Genomic DNA, 24,897 nt, shown 5'->3' on the forward strand with positions numbered 1-24,897 from the left:
TGCTCTCTGTGCGGCTAGAACCCCGGCTGTCTCGATGTAAGCCGTGATGCAGCGAGTGGCGGCCGGACCGGATTGTGACCGATGAGTTTTGCGCGTTTGCAAAAACACCAGTTAAATGCAGCACCGGGCTAAGAGCCCGTCCGATCGTGACCCCGCTACTCAGCCAACAAGCGCACCGGAGCCAGATCGTGCCAACTCACGCTCGGCCACGTGACGCTGCGAGGCAGATTCGGTCAGGCCACACGAGTTTGCAGGTCGGCGGAGGCGAACCCAGCCCGCATATACAGATCGGGCAGAGGTCACACCGACCTGCGAGTCCTCAGCGTTGATGTACACCAACCAGCGGAAGTAAAACCTCCTCCCCCCCCGCTCTCTTTACAAAAACGTTTGTCTCATTCTTTTCAATCGTCTTAGCATGGGCCTTCCCATGCATCCTACTTCCGCATAAAATGCTAGACAGTTTCTCCAGTCTCCAGTAACAGCACCAGATCGAACCCAAGCTCCGGACTGCGTAGATCTTCTGCTCGCAATAACTTTGGTAGTAACTGTTTTTGCGGAAGCAGCAGTTTCGGGAAGGCTCATGGTGCAGACTCATGTTCTGAGGATGCGGTCTACCGTCGTGATGGGCAAGCTCCTCCGCTTTATCCGCCAGCAGTAGCCTTTCTCACAAAGAGTTGTTATTATGATACCTTATTATTATACCTTATATTAATAATATTATAATATTATTATGATATTATGAAAAATTATGATATGGATCATCATAAATACCGCGGTTTGTAAACAAAGACAAAATAAATGTGTCGGAAGTGTCAAGGAACAGAACATTAGGTTCCCGAATACCAGTAATCAAGTACATTTAGCATTGTATTCACCGTGCGTCTTGCAGTTTTAAGCGGAAGTAAACACACAGAATATTGACACTGTCATGGCAACCAGCGAGACAGTGACTTAGTGAACCAGCATAATACTAGTGTTCTCTTACCAAGACAGACACCTATATTCTACTCACAGACATGGGATCCATGCATCGTTCACACCCGGCGAAAGCTGTCCCTGGTTGGCGTCAAGGTGTATGTCGTCGCATGCCCGCAGTTTGATAGGATGGGTATTCCTGTTTTCGCTTGCAGGAGTAGAAACTACACTTAAAATTGAGACATTTCATAATCTATTAGTGCAGCCATTCCAACCTGGCAGTGACTTAGATGCCAGTAGGCCTACTCACGGAAAATAATGACCATCGTATCAATACCCACCCATCCCATCAACGCGCGAGCACAAGACAACGCAGGATTTCGATCGGATCGGTGCGGCTGCCAAGGACACTTATAGTGATGTGTAATAGCGCAAAAGAATGAATTTGCTGCACGCTTGGTTGCACAGGCCATACGCGGAGTTAGAGATGATTAAATCCATCAACACCATCACTGGGTTGCTTCCTCTGAGCGTTGTGTTCTGCGAGCTTGTTTGTCCTTCCACGTCTTTTGAGTACTTGTTTATTTTGCCCTGGGGATTCTTGCCAGCCTCCTTCTTCTGCGAGCTTTGCGTCCACAATCCATTTTCGCTGCTGGCATTGCCTTAAGCTTACGATCACCTACTCTACAACGGGGTAGGCCATCGTTGGTTTGCAGTTGTCCCTTGTTTTTTTAATGTTACAAATGCACCGCGGCTGGAAAATCAGCTGGCCTTTATGAAGCATACCAAGGTAAGGCTGTAGAAATTCTCGAGGGATTTGTAACTTTTTGTATGTGGTTTTGTAGGTTTGTAATTTGTAGTTGTTGTTTGTAGGTTTCTGCTTTATGAAACACATTTTCACAACTACACATACAAATTTGCAAACTAAAATACAAATTTACAAAAAACTGCCTTTGTGAGAAAGGCTACAGATGGTCAGGACGTGCTTGTCCGGCTCAGTCGTCTTTGCAGAACTCGCAGGTGGGCCAACACATGTGATGACGGCCGATTGACACCACGTAATGATAGAACCCGGTGGCAAGCCTCTGAGAAGTACAGCATCATGTGCAGCGAATTCTAGTGAATGCAAAAATTCATTCCGTTCATTCTCAATGAAAAAGAGGGCTTGAGAAGTGACTGTTCGGTAAGAGAACCAGCATTTCAGGCACCAACATTGCAGGTGTTCTTCTGTTGCCAAGCATAGGGTCCTCCGTACCGCGTTAGAAACTGAGACACGGACAAAACCTGGTTGGCAATCCCTCTCTGCTCCTTCAGAAACGATTGAATGTTCGAAGTATTTAGCCAGCCTGTCAGTTGGGGGCTGGCTTATACGAAAGTGTGTTGCGATAAAAAACGCGGAAAGTAACGCGCAGAAATCTCTCGAATTCCTGTGACGCAAAAGGTGAACCATTATCAGGCAACACACACATAAGGAGTCCATGCGTGGCGTGTATTTTGGTTAGAGCCTCTATCGTGTATGCAGCTGTTGACCCGCGCATTGATTCTGCGTCAGGCCGTTTCGGGAACGCGTCCACGATACCGAGTAAGTCTTGTAATCACCTAGCGTAATCAGCACGCATCCTCATGCCTCTGCGGTAGCATGCGAAGTATACACCAAAGCGTTAGATCTTAGAAGGCAAGCTGATATCGGTATAGCAAGGTGGAGGGTGGCACCGCTTCTTCGCAAGCCCTGAGGTAGCATGTGGTAATAATGATTTCGAGGTCAGCACAAATCAATGCGTTAGAAACCAGGCGTGTCGTTTACCCAACAGTAGCCTGTCTCACAAAGGCAGTTTTTTGTGCGTTTGTATTGTAATTTGTAAATTTGTATGTGTAGTTGTAAAAATGTGTTTCATGAAGCAGAAACCTACAAACAACAACTACAAATTACAAACCTACAAAACCACATACAAAAAGTTACAAATCCCTCGAGAATTTCTACAGCCTTACCTTGGTATGTTTCATAAAGGCCAGCTGATTTTCCAGCCGCGGTGCATTTGTAACATTAAAAGTACAAATTACAACTACAAATCAACGATGGCCTACCCCGTTGTAGAATAGGTGATCGTTAGCTTAAGGCAATGCCACTAGCGAAAATGGATTGTGAACGCAAAGCTCGCAGAAGAAGGAGGCTGGCAAGAATCCCCAGGGGCAAAATAAACAAGTACTCGAAGGAAGTGGAAGGACAAACAAGCTCGCAGAACGCAATGCTCAGATGAAGTAACCCAGTGATGGTGTTGATGGATTTAATGGCAACATCAGCTGGCGGATGAAATACTGGACGGGGGGGGGGGGGGGCATCGTTGGATTTCCCACTGGTGGAATACCGTGCGACTCAGCACAGGGCAATGACGTCACTGGTGCCCTGTGTCATAGGCCCCGCCGCTGCTGCCTCGATCGTGGTGGCGTAACGGAAACGTAGGGTAGATGCAGCATTCAAAGCGATTGGAGGCAAGGCAATTGATAAAGCTTTGATTGGAAGTAGCAAGCAAAGTCGTACTGGTTCGGTTGGTGTTTCTTTTATTCTGCAAGCAGGGGCGTCAGCTTTTCTAAATCATTAGGGATGACCTAGGACCTAGGTGAAATGCATATTTTGTGATAGGGTAAACCATTTCCCGCCCTCCTCCCCCCCCTCCCCCAACAAATTATTCATCGACATTACGCCCTTGTGAGGAACTATGAAAAACCGCGGTATTTATGAATAAACCTCGCTCTAAATACATTTCTCGCCGGCTCTTAGGCCACTCGATTTTGATGCACGGCAGTTTTTTCAAGTTGATGGCACGGAGTAGTCCTTTATCTTAGTAGAACGGTCATCAACCGCGGGTCATGTCTGAAAAAGATCCCTGTGATATTTATATTTTCCTGAGATTTTGTAGCACTGAGGTCAAAAGATTTGTGAAGGGGGGGGCAACCAAATAAGGTAGACGGGTGTCAAACGAGGGCCCTCACAAACTCACAAAGGGGACAAACCGCCTCCTGCCTACAAGATCATAGTCTTCAAACCCTGCTGTCGCCGCAGTTTGATTGTTTTGGAGGAGCACAGTCAAGGGGCGCTCCATTCTGCCCACAGGTCTTCATATTTACCACAGCGCTCTTAGAAGAAAATTTAAAATTGTCGTGATGCGTTATCGCTGCGGCTTGCCCCCACCCTCTTAAGAAAATATCGATAGTGCCCCTGCTGTTGGTATGAACTAATGGCAAGTACGCCCGGAGGCTAGGTAAGCACAGATGAAAAAGAGCCACTGTGTTTTATCATGGGGCCACAGTGCCAGACAAGGGATCCTGTGTCAGCAAGGGAATCTGAGTCGGCAGCGGGCCCGTTTGCCAGAAAGGGGCAATGACGGGACCTGGAATTTCAGCGGGCTTCTTGCATTTTTGGGTCCCCCGACAATAAGGGGGGATAGCAAATAGGGCCCGCATTGATTGACGCAATGGAATGGTTATGTGTCGGACAATGGGCCCGTTAATCAACAAACGACCTTGCTCCGTTTTGTCCAGGGGCCTGATTTTATCAAAAGTGATCCCTGTGTCATTTAGTAGATCCCCTGTACCTGCAAGAAATTATTGTGCGTCACTGAAATCCTCTACTCCGAGTCGCACTAACTGCTCCCGTCGGAGGACGGCCGGAGTCATAAAGTGGACCAGTGTTTCCTCAGAGGGCTTCTGAATCGATCATGAGGCCCGGCGCCCGTGCCGCCAGAATGTTGCACCATAAGTATTCTGTGGCCCCCAGTGTTTCACTGACGACGCCGCCTAAACGAAACAAGTATGTGGTGTCAGTGCCCATTCCATGGCCCCTTCATGAACACGCCCGTCGGAATAAGTGGATAAAAGCAGAAACGAAAGAAACGGAAAATTTGAGGTGCCCTCAAAACTTAAGAAATTTAACTAGGGGCCTTCCATGAAGCCCTGTGTCACTCGTGCTCCACCAGGATTCGAGTGCGACCCTGGGCGCGTGCACATGGGTGACACAGAAACCGGCACCGGAAGGAGCGGGGACAGCGAGAACGGCGAGCCCGACTGCGTGAGCCTGACTGTATGCATTGACGCCGACGTCCCGCTCAGTATGGGCGATGTAATTTAAGTTAGGTTTACCGAATTTATACTGAACTAAACGTTTGATAACGCAACCTTTTTTAGGGACGGAAGAAAGAAAGGGTGGCTTTCCCAGCAAATTTGGCATGCAATGCAGCTGTAACCAACGGAAACGCAAATATCCAGATCGTAATATGCATCGTGCGGGCTTGCGCGCTGCGCTCGCTGTGGCAAGACTCCAATGACGTCACGTCAGCGTTGGGCGTATGGGGTGCTAAAAAACCGTCAGGCGTACTTTTTTACGTCCTTGGCAAGGCCGGTGATCGTCGTTGAGAAATTACACGCGGCGCAGAATTTTACAACTAGAATTCTACAGCCTTCACTAGTTTTATGAAACAGTTGGAAGTTGTAGTTTGTAGATTCTAAATTACAACTTACAAATACAAACTATTTGTAGCAACTCTGTGAGAAAGGCTACGGTGGGGAATATTTAGTACGTTAGCGGATGTAGAGTAGTTTTCCAAGCTCGCGCGCATGGTTGTGCGCATGGATACTCCCTGCGCATGGATGCGCTCGCCGCGCACGACTAACTGCATTTCAAACTGGACGTAAAATCTTTGCAAATTCCCGCTTCGGCCAGCCCGCCAGCGTTAAGTGAGACGCTTCGGTTTGTCGATCAAAAATTAGAAACAGTATGAAGCATGTCTGCTGCAATGACAGCTGATAACCAAAAACAATTGATAGCCAACAGGCACAGCCGCACGCTTTGCGAACGATTATAAGTATCGTTTGCTGGCCGCGGTGTTCTGGCCACCACGCGACGGGAATGCTTTCCGCAGAAAACAGTGCGCTGTCATGGGGCTGTTTGAATGAAGAAAGGCCATTCCGCCGATGAGCGACTTTTATTGCCGGCCAATAGTGTTCCCACAATGTCATCGTTTGCGCCCACTCCGCACACCAGTCGATGTATTTTAATGCAGTTTAATGAGTAGATGATGGTTTTCGCCGTATCTTTGCATAACGTTGCTTCGGCCCGACCACCAGCATTGGGTGAGCTGTCGGGGATCGAAGGAACAAAGTGGAAACCAGAATCAGACAAGTGTGCCATACTGGCAGCTAGTGACCCTATAACAGCACTATCGAAGGCATTCTATTGCATCATTCAAGCATGATTATAAGTGTTGTTTCCTGGACACCGTATTCTGGCCATTGCGCTGCAGGAATGCTGGAAGCAGCTATCAATACGCTGTTAAGGGGTGAGCTGAGCAAAAGAGGACATATCGGCTGATGAGCTGTTTAGGTAGCCGACTGACAATGCTAAAACAATGACACTGTACGCGCATGGACGAACCCGCGGCACACAACTAAATGTGTTTTAAATTTGACGCCGTATCTTTGTAAATCGCGATTGCGGCCGGCCAGCCGGCAATAAAGGAGACGATCTTGGTCTGCCGACCAAAAAAGCAAAATAAACACCAGAATAGGAAAACGTGCTGTACTCACAGCCCTATACCAGCGCTATCGCATGCACACGGCCGCGTTTTTGCGTTAGGCTACGGGCGGGCCGGACGCCGTCAATAATGCGCCCTAATTTTCCCCGGCCGTCACATGTTGGCCATCACGTTACGGGCTGGCCGGTCGCAAATAGCAATGCTCAGTACAGGAGCAATTTGAATACAAAAGTTCGTCAGCCGATGAGCGATTTGCACTACCAGCTGATGATGGTCCTACACCGCACACGGCCGGATCTCCCACACACGACCAAACATAATCTAAAGGGAGTGCTCCACATTTATATGGGGTTTTTAACTGAACTAGTTGTCTTGAACACCTTTTGGTGCTGTTCACAGCCCCGCCCTTCTTAAGACCTAAACCCCTCTAGTTTCTGAGCCACCCGCCCGCGAAAGTGGGGGAAGACATATCGGGAAGAGTGTTTCAATGTCACCTTGGAAGTTAGGACGTCATAATAACGTCATTCAAAACCTGTCAATCCACAAGCCATCCGACGATCAAAGACGAAAAAATATCATGCCGCCGTATCGTTTATATCTGGCGTTCTTGAGCACGATTCCCAGACACAACGGCTATCAGCTGGCCCTCGATGAATGTTGCGCAAGTTACGATGATATAATCAAACAATGACGTATTGAGGAGCATATCTACTGAACAAAGAAATAGTGTTATCAGAGCAGGCCTGTCTACTTTTCAGTACTCCAATAGACATAAGTCAGCTTGTTTCATCATATCTGCTGCCTGCTTCAATATTTTCAAACGCGAAGCATTCCCCTTGAAGGGAATGTTCCACATTTGAAGATATTGAGGTATGCATCAGATATGATGGGAAAAGCTTACTTGTAACTGTTGGTATGCTTTCAAAGTTCAAAAACGACGCTAAGTAGCACAATTTTGAAAGATTATACAAATGCGCTCCATTACGTTACTGTCTGAGGCGTCATGGAATGGTTTTGTGAAGACAGCAATACCTGGCAGCGTCTGCCAGCCAGACCTAAAGAAAACCTCGAAACACATGAACGAAAGCTGACGACAGCCGGCCATTCTCGTCACGGGTGCTGTGTCGGGCGGTCATTAGCGGGTGGTTTGACTGTTGATTTTTTTGTATTGGTGCTAGCAGTAGGAAAGGTCTTGGTGGACCGTTTGACATACGCAATGTAGCGATCGCCAGCTTTTATGGCAGATTGCTAATATCAAAGCACGATATGCTGTGCTGTTGCTGTTGCTGGTATGCTGTTGGTGATTTGGTCAATACTGTATTGTCGACCTATCCTTGCTTACAGTGCTGTAGTCCCGGCATTGATGTTAGGTGATGTGCACAGCAGTTACTTGTTTATTGCAGCAGCAGTTTGTAACTGAAAATGCGGTGTCATGCGAAAATTAATAAATTTGTACCGTTGCTATGAGTTGATTGCCAGTGCATTGCTACTGCTATGGTAAAGATGGTAAAGTTGGGCTACCAAGAATGCTTTTCTTGCTTAGTATCATTCATACAATTAATAGTTAACCCTGACATAACCATTGTGGTGCAATGGCCTTCTTGCTGTTGATAGACCTTTGGTATTGGTAAATCAGTTGTTACAAGCCCGTCATAACTTATAAGCGTCTGTCTCATAGGCTTTGCGTAGAGTAGTCAAACAATGTGGTGCATCGTGTAATAGCACGGGTCAACAGCGTCATTGTGGCACTATCTCGGTCCTGTACTGTGGCATGACGTAATGAACAACGACATGGTTTTTGCATCGCAATCCATGCTGCTTTCATAATAAATTCCATCTTGAAAAGATGGGTCAAGCGTGCATTCTTTCATTGACTCCCCACCTGACATATGACTGACCTAAAACACATACAACATACAAATCACTTTCAGCAAAGCGGATAGCCAAAAAGTGGCATCACTTGGTCAGCCTGTTTTGGGAATCCACAAAACGTAGGTGAGAAAGGTGCAAACGCATCTACCACTTTCACAGTCATACAACATGCTGCAGCCATTAGGCTGCTTTACTAAGAAGTAACAGGAAAATTTTACAGGCGGTGAACTGGCACTGCAAATATTCTGCCTTGCACAAGGCTGGAGACAAGACAAGTCCATGTGGTTATGGTTCAATGGACGAAATGCAAGGAAGTGATGAAGCTGCCAGCGCACACAAGGCTCATGAACAAAATATTATTAATTGCCATCCAAGACACCATCAGCAGTAGTTTTACACCTTTCTCAGCACCAAGCATCTCACGCAAGTTGCAGTGACCATGACATTCATGACTTACAAGCAATGCTCGCCTGCATACCGAATTTGTGATGACAGAACAATGTGCATCAGTAACAATACAGCTCTATATTTTTACATTTTTTTAGGGAAAGACAATTTTGCAAAGCCGTATGACGTGAGGCTATCCTGAGCATGTCCATTAACAAGCTCCATGCATCAGCCCCTACTACCAAAGTACATAATATAATATATTGCTGACGTAATGACATGCAATGGATGAATTGCATGCTTAAATACTTCAATAAGTTTAAAATGTTGGCGAGATCATAACGAAGTGTCCAAATGCTTTTGTACCCCCCCCCCCCCCCCCTACAACATAGGCGCTAGTGTTTCTCTTAGTTTGCAAGACCTCCTTTGTCGTGTTCCAAACACAAACATAGGGGTAGAGAGAGGCATCGATACATCAGATTTTATTGGGAGTCAGCAGACTTAAAGAATACCAAAACAATGTTCTGTCAGAAGGACATTCCTCGCACGCACACTTCCCATCACATCAAGATCAATACAAGCCGCTGGCGCACGCCACCAGTGATCACACATTTCAAACCCCTGATTCGCACTTTTATCAAATAAGTGTGATCTCGCACTTGCAGAGCTCGTGGGACAATCAAATTGCAGGTTTTCTCGCAATTTCCGCGCAGATTTTCGGTAATAACACGACATCTCACCTTGACCTGCCTTCTAAACAAAGTTCCAACAAGAGTTTATAGTAATGTGTCCTAAGAGGCTGTACTTGTAGAACACAATTTTTTCTCAGCATTTCGATTCGTCGTGCAATATGTGTGAATTATATAGTGCAATATATATCTAACATTGCTGTAATGTACCCCTAATTTTATAATACCTTGCTAACCCATAAACCTGTGCAAGGTTCTGTGCTCCGGTACACAAGACCCGAACCGAGCTGTCTGCAAGAAATACGTCACAAGAAAAAAAGCGCCTGGAGGGGATAAATATAGGTTTGGCGTCGCATATTCTTTATTTTAACTTTCGGGTAGGTACTCGTTTTTTGGGTGCCGCACTTTTTAACAGATAGTGGCGTTTTTTTTAACATCGACCTATGGCCTTATGCCCCGTTCACAAGTACTGTACAACCCGAAAGTGCTCACGCTTACATTCTCGACACGCAGTCAGGAGCGAAATCTTGCTAACAGCAAATGATCTTCCGCGCGCATTGCATCATACGTGCCGCATCATCGCTTTTACGAATGTGTCAGCGGCCATGCTGTTTTGACCATAAGCAGAAAACAGCCTGTAGAATGACCACGATCGCATAACGTTTCTATGAAGTCATTAATGCCAAGGCGACTTTGAAATAGGTTCCCAATAAACCTTTTCGCACTTTTGCGGGCGTGTAACTAAGGAGCCAGATCATTTTGGGTCTAAAAAAAGGACATGACCGTGAAAAGCCTCAAAAGGTCCTCAAGACGGCCATTTCAGTTCAAAACGCCATACAAATGTGAAACATTCTCTTTAAATTAAGACTCTACGCCGACTGGCCAGCTCCAGTCGACGGTCGCGCCGGTGCGGGCGACAGACAGCATTCGCGACCCAATCACGGGCCCTTGTCAGTTTGTTGTGTGTTGTGCCATCTCCTGAAATGATTCACCTTCGGTCATGCCGCTCCACGACACGCGGGTGTCATGCATGAAGGCAATGAGCATCAGGGTGTCGTGCGTAAGGACCGCTGTCAGGGGCCGGCTCCGGTCGGCGGCTCGGCCCCTTGCGGCATCGGGAGCCGCCGCCAGGGGCGCCGCTGTTAGCGGCCACCGCCTGGAGCCGGCACCGGTCGGCGGTCCCGCCCCTAGCGGCAGCAGGAGCCGCCGCCAGGGGCCCGCTCCAGGTGAGGCGGCGCCGGCTGCTGAGGCGTGCCCGCGGGCGGTCCCGTGAGATCCGGCGCCGGCCGTGGCATCTGGCGGCCACTCGCCGACGGAGCCTGGGCAGAGGGTGCACGCGCCGCCGCAGGTGAGGAGGGCCGGGACCCCGGTGGCGGGCAGCACGGCTGGCCGCCCGAGCCGGGCGCCACCACAGCGCCGCCGCCGCCGCCCAGGCACCGTTGAAACAGGGGAACGGGGACAAATGGCTGTTAGATGCGTCTTTTCAAGGCATATGTTCGTACTTTGCCGCACATTGCTAGTCTTTTGTAGTGGTGTACGTCTGGGGTAAGCCAATTGTGCACTCAACTGGAATGATGCAGTAAAAGCGTGCCGTGCGTGAACAACTGGTTGGAACGTGGTACATGGGACGGTGTAGGGGAACACTAAAGCAACAAAGACTTCACAAATTGGTAAAAAATCGCGTCATATTAAGAGGAGTAAGGTAGTTGCCCGATGATATCTGGCAAGTCCACCACCCTGATTTGTTGTCTACTTTTGCTGTTAAAAGGTAGGTACCGGCCGAAACATGGCATGATGTACTGTGTGTAAATCGGAAAGACTCTTATAATATACACCACGGTGTAAAATGAGCATATATTTCCTCAGAGGAAATGTGTAACACACACCGTCGCTCATAGTTTTGACTAATGGATTGTGCGGTTGCATTTGTGGACAGGGTGCTCAGAAATTGCCCAATGCCCTGCACGGAAATAATGGCTTTGACGAGAAACTGACATCAGGTATATCTGCTGCCAGGCTGAACTCGGGCGCATCTCAGTCGGACGGCCGGTTGACTCGATCCCTTCACAAACGGAGATGAACGACTCGGGTTTTGAGGAGGACCAGGCTCAGCTGCTGGCCGACCTGACGTCACAGGCGCTGATCCACCAGCCGGCCGCAGCTGGTCAGTAGCCACCGCTGGGCAGTCCGCCTCTGGCTGACGCCCCCCCCCCCCCCCTCATATCTAAGTGCTTGGACTTCGGCATGACAGCCCATCACCGGTCGAATGAGCGTCTTGCTCGCAGCTGACAGAACTGTCCATACGTTAAATATTCAACATGATTTTCTCTTTCATATCGCATTGAAATGCTCCATTATTGCATGTTATAATTACACCCATGTGAACGGCTGCATGCTCTGGAAATGGTATGCTTTGCGCCCCGCCGAGCATGGAAGTGGCTGGCCTCACACGCAACCGATGTGTTCACATATACTAGGTCACACCCCTGCCTCTCCCACTGAAACGGGTGCATTTGCGATCAAAAGATCAGTGGAAAATGGTACAGGCCAAGAATATCTACATTTGTACATGCTAAAAGCATTAGAGATTATGTGGCGTTTGCAGTGCACTCTTGCAATGAAAGCCACAGCCCAAGCTGCACGCCTACCGCAGCTCGTCCCAGGCGCCCGTCTGATCTGTCTGAGTGCCTCTGACCGCCGGTGGTCGGTCGGCAGGTGTTGACCCGCTGGAGACGCTGGAGAGGCTGGCGGCGGCGGCGGCCGCGTCTTCGGACGTGCCGCCCTCCTCGGCCGCCTTCCTCTACGGCTTCACCCTCTGCATCGGCGAGACGGTGCGCTACCTGACGGAGGAGGAGCGGCTGCCGGCCGACCACCCGCTTGTGCTCGGCGTCTGCTCCCACCTGCTCGCCGAGTACGCCCGCCTGCTCGAGCAGCTGTGCCCGCCGGCCGGCAAGACGCTCGAGCCTGCCCCTGGGGCGCTGCCGGCCGCTCGGGCGGGACCGGATGATCTGGCCTCCGGGGCGGGGCCGCCGGGACCGACGTCTGGGGTCGGACCGCCCTCGGATAACCCCAGACCGAGGCGGCCCGCCACCGCCGCCCCGCCAGCCGCCGGCTGTCAGTGATGTATCACTGGCCGTCAGTGATGCACCGTCGGGTGCCAGTGATGTACCTGCCGGGTGCCAGTGATGTATCGGCGGGTGTCAGTGATGTACCGCCAGGTGTCAATGTTGTACCGCCGGGTTTCAGTGGTATACCGCCGACTGCCAGTGATGTACCACTGACTGCCAGTGATGTACCACCGCCTGTCAGTGATGTACCGCCGGCTATCAGTGAACGTGCTGCCGTGCGTGAGGCGGCCGAGGGCGGAGGAGGCGGAGAACCGGGCGATTTTGACCGGCTGGCCGTCCGGTCCGCAGGCAGTGCGCACGAAGTTGAATCGCGTTCCTCCCCGTGTTACGGCCGGCCGTGCGGTGCACAGGACTCTGTGGTCCGGCACGCTCTGCTGCATAGTGTTATCATGTTTGGGGACGCAACGTACTTCATCGCGTGAAGTTATTTTCGAAAACAAAATTTAAGTTTATTTCGTGAACACTTTCTTTAATGTCAGCCACCGCCCTACTTTGTCTCTTGACTACACTATAAAGCGCGATGAAAATCTTCCGACACTGCTATCCAAGCGCATATTCGATTTCGATTGAATCTTTTCATGATGAACGCTGCAGCTGATGTTTAGGTATCGACCGCAAGATACAAAGCGATGCGTTTAATAATCGATCACCGGCCAAGGAGACGAGCATTCCTTTCAGCGCACGCACCATTAAAATATGCCTGCCGTCTTAATGCCTTGAGGTGTATGAAATAGATACATTTTCACCAGGCTGACAAGCGTATGAGCTGTGTGCGTTCGCTGGCGATGCTAGGCTTGATATCAACCGTATCCACCAACATGCTACAGCTTAGAGGCTTTGATGAGACTTCTGTGGGAATTTTGGACATGCTGACAATAGCATGGAACCTCTTTCTCACGCTGCAGCATTCTTGTACCGAGCCCAGGGTCGGAGTCTTGGCTGTCTTTATTCGATTTTCAAGTCTGTTCCCTCGCATCGACTGCCACGGCATTTCTGTGCGCTGAGCCGACAACGCGTAGCTTAGATAAAAGCGCCAGGGTCAATTTCATAAATGATTCACCTTCTGTTCCCGTCGGGTTTTTGCCGGCAGAATGAGCGATTTTTTACGTGCCGGCACCGCTTCCCGCCGAGCCGATTTCGCACGGTCCCTCGTATGGCAGAAAAAATCGAATGGCGGGCGCCACAAATCACAAAAACCGGGCAGCCTATCCCATATGGCGAGTGACGCCAGCACAGGCGTCACTGAAGGTCGCCCTGGGCGGCCAGTTGGCACACGGGGGATTCTATGTCCCCCGGCGGCCCTGCCACCACGGTTTGATATCAACTAAACGAAGCCACGCGCGCGAGGCGCGCCGTTCAAACGCGCCAACCACGCCAATTGGCCGGCGGCCGGGCTGTGCGCCTGCTGATTGGCCGCGAGTGACAGCTGCATGCGCCGCCGACGAACAGCTGTTCTGGCCGGCGACGGCCTGCCCCCGCCGGTCGAGCCAACGAACCGCGGCCAACGCTCCGCGGCGGCCGGGGGGAGGGGGGGGGGGGGGGCGAGGAGGGGGATACGCACGCGCCATTAGATCATGACCGTTTGACGGACCGCCCGCCAACCCGCCCAGCGACCGGCAGCACCGAAATTCAGCCGGCGCCACGTCGACCGTGGATGGCAGCTGATGGCCCGGCACGCGACCCGCTGGCTGACGTGTGCCGCATTCCTTTGGAGACGACACGTATCACCGCAGTGTGTGTGTGCGTGTGTGTGTGTGTGTGTGTGTGTGTGTGTGTGTGTGTGTGTGTGTGTGTGTGTGTGTGTGTGTGTGTGTATGTGTGTGTGTGTGTGTGCGAGTGTGTGTGTGTGCGTGTGTGTGTGTGTGCGTGTGTGTGTGCGTAGGTGTAGGTGTGTGCGTGTGTGTGTGTGTGTGTGTGTGTGTGGAAGGGGAGGGGGGCTGAACTGTGACGGACCCTGGGGCGTGCGTGCTTGATTTCGTTTCCACAAGCGCGAGATCTCTGAGCAAGTGACGGCCGCAACCTTTCGCTTATAGTTACTGTAATGTTCTGTGATCCAAATTTCCAAACGCAAAAGCCACAGGGGGGGGGGGGGGGGCTAGCAAGTGCAAGGCTTAGATATACTCTAATGGTCAGGTGGAGCGCAAAGGGCGAGCGCACTTTTCTGGCATAGCGCATAATTCCGTGCTGGCTATAGAAAATTCACATTATTTAAATAAATGTGTGTGTTCCTGCTCCCGGCTTCCGCCCAAGCATTGTCGCGCTGCTTAGCTAGAGCATCACGCCAAGCTGTCTGGCCAGAGCGTCACGCCAAGCTGTCTGGCTACAGCGTCACGCCAAGCTGTCTGGCTAGAGCGTCACGCCAAGCTGTCTGGCTAGAGCGTCACGCCAAGCTGTCTGGCTAGAGCGTCACGCCAAGCTGCCTGATTTGAGCATCATGCCAAACTATCTGGCTAGAGCGCACGCCAAGCTAAGATAACCAGGTCGGGCCCCCTGAAACGCGATTAAAAGCTATGGCTTATTAAACGCAAATCCTTCGTACATCATTTAGTCGTGTGTGGACACTGACCCAAGACGAATGTTATAGGGACAGGGCAAGCAGAAGAGGTCTCCCGAATCACAGCCAATGTAAAACAACAGAATGATTGACAAGTTCTCCTCAACTTATCTATTCAAGACGCCGTGGCGCGATGCTCTATAGCACTCAGATTATACGACTATCGCTGTTCTGCCGCACCAAGGCAAAAATGCCTATGTGCCATCAGGCAAATTGTTCGGGAGAAGCATTGTTAGGTTTCGAAGAACTAAACATTCGTTTGTGCTTAGCAAAACGAATTCGGGCATATTTCGAGCCCATTCTTTCAATTTTCACATGTTACATCATTGAATGCAGTTCTTTGAGCTACATCGAATAATACAAACAACTCAATTTATGATAAAATGACGCTTATGCCCTTTTGCCTTTGTACTGCAGCATGGCGTTGCATTCTCTCTTAGGTGTCATGCTTAAGGAAATACTGTTAAGGCCGCAGCATGAAGAGAAAATGACCAGGCAGGAGATGACATGGTGTGCGGACAAACGTCTTTTTTTAAGTACGTAACTGGAAATCAATTGTGTGCGTTCTTAAGCCATTAAAACTCACCTATTTGCATATACCTATGCAGGTGTATGGCCAAGTCTACCATGTGTCCTTCAAGCTGAAGTGTCTCAAGATAAATTCTGAAGGAAATTGACACCAACAGTGGCTGCTATAGAGCATGGTTCAAATTGAAGTTAACCTCATCGTATTTAAGAATCGGTACAAGTGACATGTTGCTGGATTCGATACAAGTACAATAGTAGCATAAGTGCAATATACAAAATGACAACAACGCGACCACCCTCGCACATTATCAAGCATTCCATCGTCCATACACTTGGTCAAAAGCATAATCATTAATCGCCAAAATGTCACACTACGACAAGCGCATCGTCGAGTGGTGCGAAGCTCCTTGAGGGTGAGAAAGGGCGAAGGTGGTCGGCGACGGGCGGCTCCAAGATGAAACCGCGCGATACGAAAAAGCCCTGCGTGCCACCAACAGGCGAAGAGCTGGCAGAGCATGCCACCACCGCTGCCGCCTGGGTGGCACGCTGACATACAGCGGTGCGTGGGTGAACAGGGACCAGATCGCCACCGAAGCCCGCAGTGAGGGAGGTAGAGTGGAAGGTCGTTCTTGAGGATGCTGAAAAGGATAGGACCAACCATTGAATCAAGAATCCATGAGGGACGCCGTGAGTCAGCGGAAGAGAGCGACATGGGTATTGGTGCAAGGCCTCTCTCAAGCAACGCAGGTAACATTTTCTTTCCGCATTTCTTTTTTCAAGAGATTCGCACTCTCAGTTTCCGATGAAAAGTATAAGACAGTAGAAATGTTTTTAGAAACATCAAAAGTGTGCAAATTCAGAGCATGTCTGTGTCATGTCTGCGTCTCTTTGACAAAAACAACTTAACTTGCCGACGCCTTTCTGTATTCATTTGGATACGTCCGTGGAACAACGACAACATTAAAAAAGGGACTAAGTACGCAGAAGATTTAAAACCAAGGGGGGGGGGGGGCTATGGTACTTAGCAGTCGGACAGCAACCAGCAGGTCGGTCTAGCTCGGCATGCAGTCTAGCTCAGGGTGACGTAATGCGATGCTGTATGAAACGAAACAAATCTCTCTATTCTGCCGTCTGTTAATGAACCTGAAGCACGAATGTCTGATGAATTTGAATGGCGGCATGCGGGTGTTGAGTTAAGCGTAATCACAACGATCAAACTTTGTGTTCTCGCAGGTAGGTACAGAAAACGTCAATGGAAAGCATTTTAATGTATACAATTTTTGCGATACCTAAAAGATTTTAAGCCATGGGTGAAGCCTTGCAGCACGTCTGTATGCCTGACCCGGTAGCCTTCCACACCGCATCACCATGCTTATTTTGACCAAACCACGCGAATCTCAAATTCCAAAAAAATATTCTGAAAAAGACGAAATCATGCACCACAGGTCTATGATATGTGAAATCTGTTACTTGGAATTTCAAAGATTTAATAAAGCTCCAAACCTACCGCAGGCCTTTTTCTTTGATATTTCTTACCCGTCCCATTCTTTTTCATTGCGTGCCTAATGTTCTCTCTCTCCCTCTCCCTCTCTCTCTCTCTCTCTCTCTCTTTCTCTCTCTTTCTTTCTCTCTTTCTCTATCTCCCTCCCCATTCAAATTCGAACGCTGTCGGCCGGCGTGCCCGCTCCATCTCGCGCCGGCGGCGGCAGCGGCACATCTGTCTGCCCTGCGGTCGTCGGCGCGTGCCCCTCCCCGCACGCCCGCCGGCCATCGGCAGCAGGAAGCAGATGGACGGCCGCTGCCGCGCGCCGCCCCCAGCCGCCAGTCCCCCAGCCGCCGCACGCGCAGCGACGCGCCACTGACCGCTCCCGGCGAGGACCGCTGGCGGGACGGCCGCTGACCGCTGGAGCTGGCGCTGAGCTGGTGCTGTGCGGACACGCTGCTGAGCCGGACACCGACAACGGCTGAACGACAGAGGTAAGATCTGTAAACCACCGAGCCTTGTGGGGTAGCGCTCACGTGGTTTCGGCGCCCGGTGCGTGGTGCCAGCGGACCGGATACAGATGCTCGTCATGCGGTAAGCAATTGCGCTACTTTCGTCGGACGTCGGTTTCACTCCCGTCCGCGCTATGCGGCGACTCATACCCACCACCGGAAGAGCGCGGGAGGGCGGTGGGGTCAGGAATGCGCTTTGCTGGCTTCGTACCCAGCCTCTCCCCGGTACCACAGCTGTCCCCCGTCTGACTCCGTCTCTCCTCGCGTTCAGATGCCCGGCCTGGTGCAGAGCGAGCTGGCGCCGGCAGCGGCTGACCCCGAGGTCACCGACCCCAGCCGGCGACCCAGGCCGGCGGCCGAGGAGGACGCGCTCATGGCCGGCTACCAGGACTGCGTGGCCGAAGCGGTACGCTACCTGGTGGAGGAGGAGGGCCGCGCACCGGACGATCCGACCGTGGTCGGTCTCACGGAGCACCTGCAGGCCAGGTGAGTTAGCGGACTGCTCCAACCGATGGAAGAAAGGCCGCCAGTACAACTGAGCCAAGCGGGCTGAAGCTTTTGAAGAGCAGCGTGTGGAGCCAAGTGACGGCATACATGGCGGTTGCACTTGGCACGTAGGTAATACATATATGTTTAAGGCCCTGATTATATCGTGTGTTGCACTATTATTCGTCGCGCTTCTTTTCGGTCCACTACGCTCGGGGCGATATCGATTTACCTGCACCGTGCGATAGCTAAGGCCGGCGCGATAACCGTTCGATGCTCGCAACTGACTTGCCACCAGCCCGCTGCGCACACGGTCCACCTACGTCGCTGACCTGACCCCGCTGACCCCAGGTCAGCCTACCTGGAGTACCTGAGCTTGCTGTGCCAGCTGGACACGGACATGGAGGACCAGTTGAGCACGCTGCTGCGTTCGGGGCGGGAGGAGCGTCAGCAGGAGCTTCTCTCCGCCGAGCACCGTTGTCTGGTAGAGACGGTCTTCCGCGGCTGCGATCTGGTGCTGCAGCGAGACTCGCCCTCACCGTCGCCGAGCCCACCGCCGCCGGCCGCCGACGACCGGCGGCTGAATTTTCCCAACAACGCCTACCTGGATCAGGTGCTGTCCTGGGCGTTCACCACGGAGGCCATCCCGTGACGACTGGCGGGCTAGGTGGACTCTTATTTCGCTGTCGCGCTTCTGCCAGAACCGTGTGTGCGCGGCGTCCTCTCACGCTGCTGTCGCGAGCCCGGCGAAAGGCCCGCCTGTTGACGCTGCCGGCATATTTCTCAACGGCGGGAGCCGCCAGCTGCGAGAGGCCCGGTTCAGAGCAGCTGACTGTCGGATGAACTCCTGCGGCGGTCGAATCGGTGTGATGTCTGTGTGCGTTTTCCTAGTAAGTTAGCCAGCTAGTGGCGCATTAACGCGTACAAAGGCTACATTTCTATAGCAGCTAGTAACCAAAGTCGCTTGTGGCCCGCCCGTGATCGGCATTACGATGTAAGCCATCGACGCAGCGGCGCCGATCGCAAGGAGCATTATGAAGACTGAGTCTTTGCTGAAGCCCCCCAATGGTCCCCGTACTGAGTCATAGTTGGTAGCATTACAAGTGGGGAATAGAAGCTTGTATAATTCATTTTTAGCGTGCGTTGGCTTGTTTCTTTTGTACATATTGTCATGTTCAGTTCCTTATGCGTCTGTCGTGTCTACTCACATGCCCGTATATTCTGATATCCGACAAGTCGTTGAGACTCCCCATTCTAGTCAAATGCAAATGGTTGGTACATGAACTGTTCTCGGTACTCACGCCATGCAATACAGCAGCATAACGCGAGGTCTCGTTCCCGTACTTTGGAAAGACAGCCGTGAAAATCAGCCGGCGTGTGACCGACATACTTGGCCAGATTCAGCGACCGCCACGTTAGGCAGCACCTCCGGCTCGTAATGGCGTCCACCAAGCATCAGGCCGCTCCACTTTTAGCAAGGCCAATCGGCCCGACGGCAACCCCAGCGCTCAGTCAGCGGGCCTGGTCAAGGCCTGGCGGCAACCCCAGCGCTCAGTCAGCGGGCCTGGTCAAGGCCTGACGGCAATCCCAGCGCTCAGTCAGCGGGCCTGGTCAAGGCCCGGCGGCACCCCAGCGCTCTGTCAGCGGGCCTGCTCAATATGCCCGAAAGAAGACCGCATCGGGGGAGTGGGGCACACCATGTCCGCCACGGCAACGTACTGCGATTGACACAGACCATCCCTGCCATGGCAGCGGACCGCGATCGACGCAGACCATCCCCGCCACGGCAGCGGACGGCGGTCGGCGAGGCTGTGCTGCCCCAGCCGCTGGTTTAAATGGTGCACCTCTGTCGGGTCGACATCCAGCGAGCGTCGGACGGTGACGGCCATGGCCGGCCAGCCCGGACCGGCAGGTGCAGCGGCGTCCCTCGAGCGTGCCGGCGCAGCTGCCGCCTGGCAGGGGGCAGCACCGGCGGCCGCGCCCCGCCCGGGCCGCTCCCCCCCCCCTCTCCCCCCGCTCCCGTGCCCGTGTCACGACGGCCCCGACGGCGCACGTCGCTCCCAGCGGCGCCTGAGAACCGGCGCGGCGCCATGCGGACGTGTACCAGGCGGTTTCGCCGAAGGTAACACGCCGGGTCCGCGCCGCTACCGAAAACGGCGCGGCTGCACCGCCGCTGCGTCGATTTGGCACTCTCGCTTCCCGGATGCGGGCGATTGGGAGATCAGGCTGACACGAAGCCGGACGCTGGGGAGACGGGAGTTATCGGTGACCCGACCCGAGGGCGAGTCCCAGAGCAGGAAACCGTCTGAGAGTTCAAAGTTTGGCGCCCGCGAGAGAGAGAGAGAGAGAGAGAGAGAGAGAGAGAGAGAGAGAGAGAGAGAGAGAGAGAGAGAGAGAGAGAGAGAGAGAGAGAGAGAGAGAGAGAGAGAGAGAGAGAGAGAGAGAGAGAGAGAGAGAGAGAGAGAGAGAGAGAGAGAGAGAGCAGATAATTCTGCAGAACAGCAGTCTTCTACAGGAACGTAAGCACAAACCAGAGTATGATCGCCCTGAAAATAACGCGCCTTAAGTCGGGCCCACATCGTCCATGTCATCGCCACGCCTCCAGAGCCCGCCGTTTTCCCCGAAATCGCCAGACCCATGCCGGAACCAAGCCCGTACCTCCGCCTGACCCAAACTGGGAATACGCCCCTCCACTCTCCCACGAACACGTCACGCATCGGAACAATCTGGACTATTCCGTACAGTAGCTGCGGCACCGCCTCAACCAGCCCCACGGCGGCGGGCTAGCCCGCTCCACACTCTGCCAACAGCGGCAGAGACGCGTGGCGTCTCTGGCTTTGGGGAGACGTACTCCAGGGGTAGCGGTGATCGGTGTGGCACATGGTCAAGGCTATGAGAACAGCTGCGCAGTGTCTGAAATGGCGGAAGACGTCGCGAAATGCGATGTGTTCGGCCGTGAAATCACAGTCCTGCGCACACCAGCACGGCTACGTAGAGATATTATGCTACAATTCAGGGGTGTCTGGGAACATCACCCTTTTGATTGAGGTTACACTCAGTGTGAGACCACTGCGTGCGCGGATTTCTGAAGCAGCTATTATCTTGTTTCCCAGCTTGTTTCAATATCATATATTCTACGTAGAAAATAACACCTCGATCAACAGTCCACATCAGAACACCTTTCCCACTATTCCCAAAGGAGCAGAAGTCCAGGCTGGTGTCTGACTCTCTCTACGCCCACAGGACCGGCCGCAGGTCTTCCCTCTCACCGTGCAGGTCTCAGGTCTTCTCGAGTCTCAGCACCTCCCCGTCCCCTGCCCCGCCGAGGCCTCCTCGCCGGCTCGTGCGAGCGGTGACAGCAGGTCAGCAGAACGCTTCTGTTTACGAGGGGCGAAGAATGAGCGCGTGCCATCTGCCTCCCGCACCCCTCCCCTCCCCGGGCCGGGCGACGGCTGTCCGCGCCCCCCCCCCCCCCCCATCCCCTCGTATCTCCCCTCGAGATGCGTCGCCCCAGAAGCTGACGCTCCGCGCGCGCCAAGAATCCTGCAGCGGGAGGGAGCGGTCTGGGGTAAACCGTGAAAAGCTGGCCTACCGAAGGGTGCCGGGGTGGGGTGTTGGCCGATGAATCTTGAGGACCCCTTCCATTTGGCAAATCGGCGCCGCCTTTGTGCCGGGGAGTCTGATGGCACACAGCCCCCGGCGCTGGTGTGCCCGGCCAGTGGATCGGAACGATTGAACAGGTCGTCGGAGCATCGCCCGCATACCTGAGGGTTAAGTATTTGCACATATCAGTACCATCAAAGGATGGAACTCAGTTACCTTACTGCCTTGGAGTGTCAGACAAGTTTGATGTTAATGTTTATACAGACACAAATCTTAGAAAAGGCTGCTTCAGCAAGGCTGCGGCAGGTAAGTCGCCATTGCACCCGATAAAATAAGGGCAAATTCCTGAGCGACGACCTTCAGACAAGGCTCATCTCACCATAAGAATCGTGCTTGAAGAAACACATTGACAGGGTCTTACATATCTTGAGCAACAGCCGACCATTAATATCTCCATCGGGGTGCATCATAGTGTCTCATCGGCGTGCACGTAGGGATGTACCAAGGACTCTAGGGCGTAAAATGACGGCAGTTGATTGCGCCCTAAAGCCCCAATCGTCATCATCCTCGGGGTACACGTCGTCCAGTGCACTCTCTCAACAGATGTGACTGGTGAATAAACTGTGTCGGGTACGATCCAAAGGCAACCGACGCTCTTGTAATATGCTTATATCCTATCAGCCAGGTTTGCTTCATGTTTATGTCATTTGACAATTTCGTCTTTTGTCTGTGGTGCGGCGTGGTCGACAAGGATCCGACCAGTTCTGGTGGCGCGCACTTGGCCGCTGCTTGAACACTTTTGAGGTGATAAATCGTGTCAGTGTTCAATGCTCTTCTCATGTTGTGCTGTCGAAATGGAAATGTGGCGTAACGCTCTTGCTTTCTTTCAAAATGATGCATAAAACAGTACAGTTATCGAGAGACGGCATTCGTGAAGCCAACATCGACATGTATTTTCAACTGCAGGGAAAAACTTCATAAAAAGTTGGAATTCATATGATGAGATTCGATAGTAATATTATTTACTTGACTATTCATGTGATGTGGCACAGTACACCGATGCTCATTATCATTTCGATTAGTGCCTCTGTTCGAAGCAAAAACTATTCTTTTCCGCCATTGACGTCCGAGTACGTCCCGAACATGCATGGCTTTAATGATCAGTCCACCTGCCTCACTACTAACACACCGCTAGTCTAACTTTACCGTCCGTGTAAATGCTGGCTATAGTGCACGACGGATGTCACACGTGCTTTCACCATTTGCACAAAGGCGTTGGGTGACGGCTTTCTACCCCGCAGCACCGAAGTCGTTTCTGCACAGCGGTTTTATAACATTGCGCTGTTTTTTAAACGTTGCGGTGTGTTAATCAACGGTTGTAGTCTGCTGATGCATTTAGTGTACATATGCAAGTGGTAAATTCGGTGATAATTGGCTCCCACGGTTGTTGATTATACTGCAATAAATCTCACATAGGAACGGTGCTTATGTACAATGCAAAAAGTTAAATAAAGTCTAAAAGTTTTTGGCTACATCTAGAAGTCCTTCATTTATGTCCTCATCCCTTGTTCGACGTTACGACATGGATGTTACAGTATCCATTACTTTCGCCATAGCATAAAATATTGCACCGCGTCGACACCACTTAACTTAAAACAGCGCACAACTCAAAACAACGCGCAACTGATAATAATGGGACAGTCATACCAGAGCCCTGTACAATGAAGCTGCACCGGCATCAGTGACGTCACCCAGACAGCCCGTGTCCTCCAGCCCGCGTCAAAGAATCCCAAATGGTCAATTCTCTGCCTCCAAGCACCCTTAGCACGCCATCAGCGCCACGCTCAGCTGGAATTTTTTTAAAAAAAGTACAGGCATATTTATGCCTGACACCTTGCTATCTATGTTTCATAGCTTGATATTTATGCTTGATAGTTTGATATTATTGCTAGATATCTTCATAGTTATGCTTGATGGCTTGATATTCATGTTTTGAAACTATATTTGTGCTTGATTTGTAACTATAATGTATATTGTATGCTCGATATTTAAGCATAATGGTGTGACCAATCGGAATGTGTGCGAAAGCGACAAGATTGATTATGCTTACACTAGCATGTTCTGGTTTCACGTTCTAGCCTAGGCTTTAATCAAAATATTCGGGTGTTAGAAGATGTAACAAACATCACATGCATGTGTGAACTTCATTTTTCTAACCAGCGCCAAGTCACGTGAGAGCCTAAAGGTTGTTTTCCGTACCAGGAGACCAATGCAGGGACTAATATGTTTTCATTTCCGCATTATGTAGTTCACACCATGATTTCGTGCCATGTGCTGCGTGAAACCCTGCAGCAGTCAGCCAGGTCTTTCAGTAATATAATTATGGGTGAGAATTCTGTGGCTATCTTCACACAGGTGAGGGCACTGGCTGGGCCATCATTATCAAATATTCATATGCAACTCTGATTTGTCACAACAATTCAGCTTGCATTACATCCTGGAAGTCGCTGGTTACAGTTAACCAGACTTTTGCATGCTTTTTAGTTTTTAAATACTCTTTTTACATACTAACAGCGTTGATATTTGACTTGAGGCTTGAATCTGGAATGTCATGATAATGAATTTGACGGGCAGCCCCGCAGCTGGTAGTGGGCGGCTCTGCCTGTCCCTGTCAGGTGTACATGTTGATGTGCAACTTTTGACTTTCATGACGCGACCTGTTGCAGCTACCCGGTAGCAGATGCAACAGGCCGCTGGGAGCTTCTCCAATTCACCGGCAGTTGTATCAGGTCACCCACGGAGGCAGGAGATTACCGACGGCTGCGGCAGGCTCCAGATGGGTGTGGCTAACAATTAAAACAGGTCACTGGTCAATGCAACCAATCACTGGCGGTTGCTGTAGCCTACTGGTCACTGCTGCACAGGTCACTGACGGCTGCTGCAGCCCACTGGTCACTACGGCCGATCACTGGAGGCTGCTACAGCCCACTGGCCACTACGGCCGATCACTGGAGACTGTTATAGCCCACTGGTCACCTTTGCACAGGTCAATGGCAACTGCCACGGATCACTGGTCACTGCAGCCGGTCACTGGCGGCTATAACTGACCAGTGGTCATTGTGGCCGGTCACTGGCGGCTTTAACAGACCACTGGTCACTGGTGCCTGCCACTGGTGGTTCTAACAGACCACTGGTCACTGCGCCAATCAATG

The 24,897-nt window shown here is 51.5% G+C and overlaps 2 protein-coding genes across 2 annotated transcripts; both read left to right on the top strand.

Moving 5' to 3' along the window:
* The first annotated feature begins 10,665 nt into the window (after positions 1-10,665).
* LOC119101296 (uncharacterized) lies at positions 10,666-13,268 on the top strand. The gene is made up of 3 exons (XM_037224587.1): positions 10,666-10,739; positions 11,408-11,555; positions 12,107-13,268. Exons 2-3 carry the CDS (start codon positions 11,468-11,470, stop codon positions 12,511-12,513), a joined length of 495 nt encoding a protein of 164 aa, XP_037080482.1. The 5' UTR covers positions 10,666-10,739; positions 11,408-11,467; the 3' UTR covers positions 12,514-13,268.
* Positions 13,269-17,435: 4,167 nt separating this feature from the next.
* On the top strand, positions 17,436-19,410 carry LOC119101297 (uncharacterized). The gene is made up of 3 exons (XM_037224588.1): positions 17,436-17,578; positions 17,868-18,082; positions 18,434-19,410. The coding sequence occupies exons 2-3, from the start codon at positions 17,868-17,870 to the stop codon at positions 18,732-18,734; spliced, it is 516 nt and encodes a 171-aa protein (XP_037080483.1). The 5' UTR covers positions 17,436-17,578; the 3' UTR covers positions 18,735-19,410.
* The last annotated feature ends 5,487 nt before the right edge of the window (positions 19,411-24,897 follow it).

The sequence above is a fragment of the Pollicipes pollicipes genome, unplaced genomic scaffold (assembly GCF_011947565.3).
Source record: "Pollicipes pollicipes isolate AB1234 unplaced genomic scaffold, Ppol_2.1 Scaffold_4881;HRSCAF=5763_pilon_pilon_pilon, whole genome shotgun sequence".
NCBI lineage: Eukaryota > Metazoa > Arthropoda > Thecostraca > Pollicipedomorpha > Pollicipedidae > Pollicipes > Pollicipes pollicipes.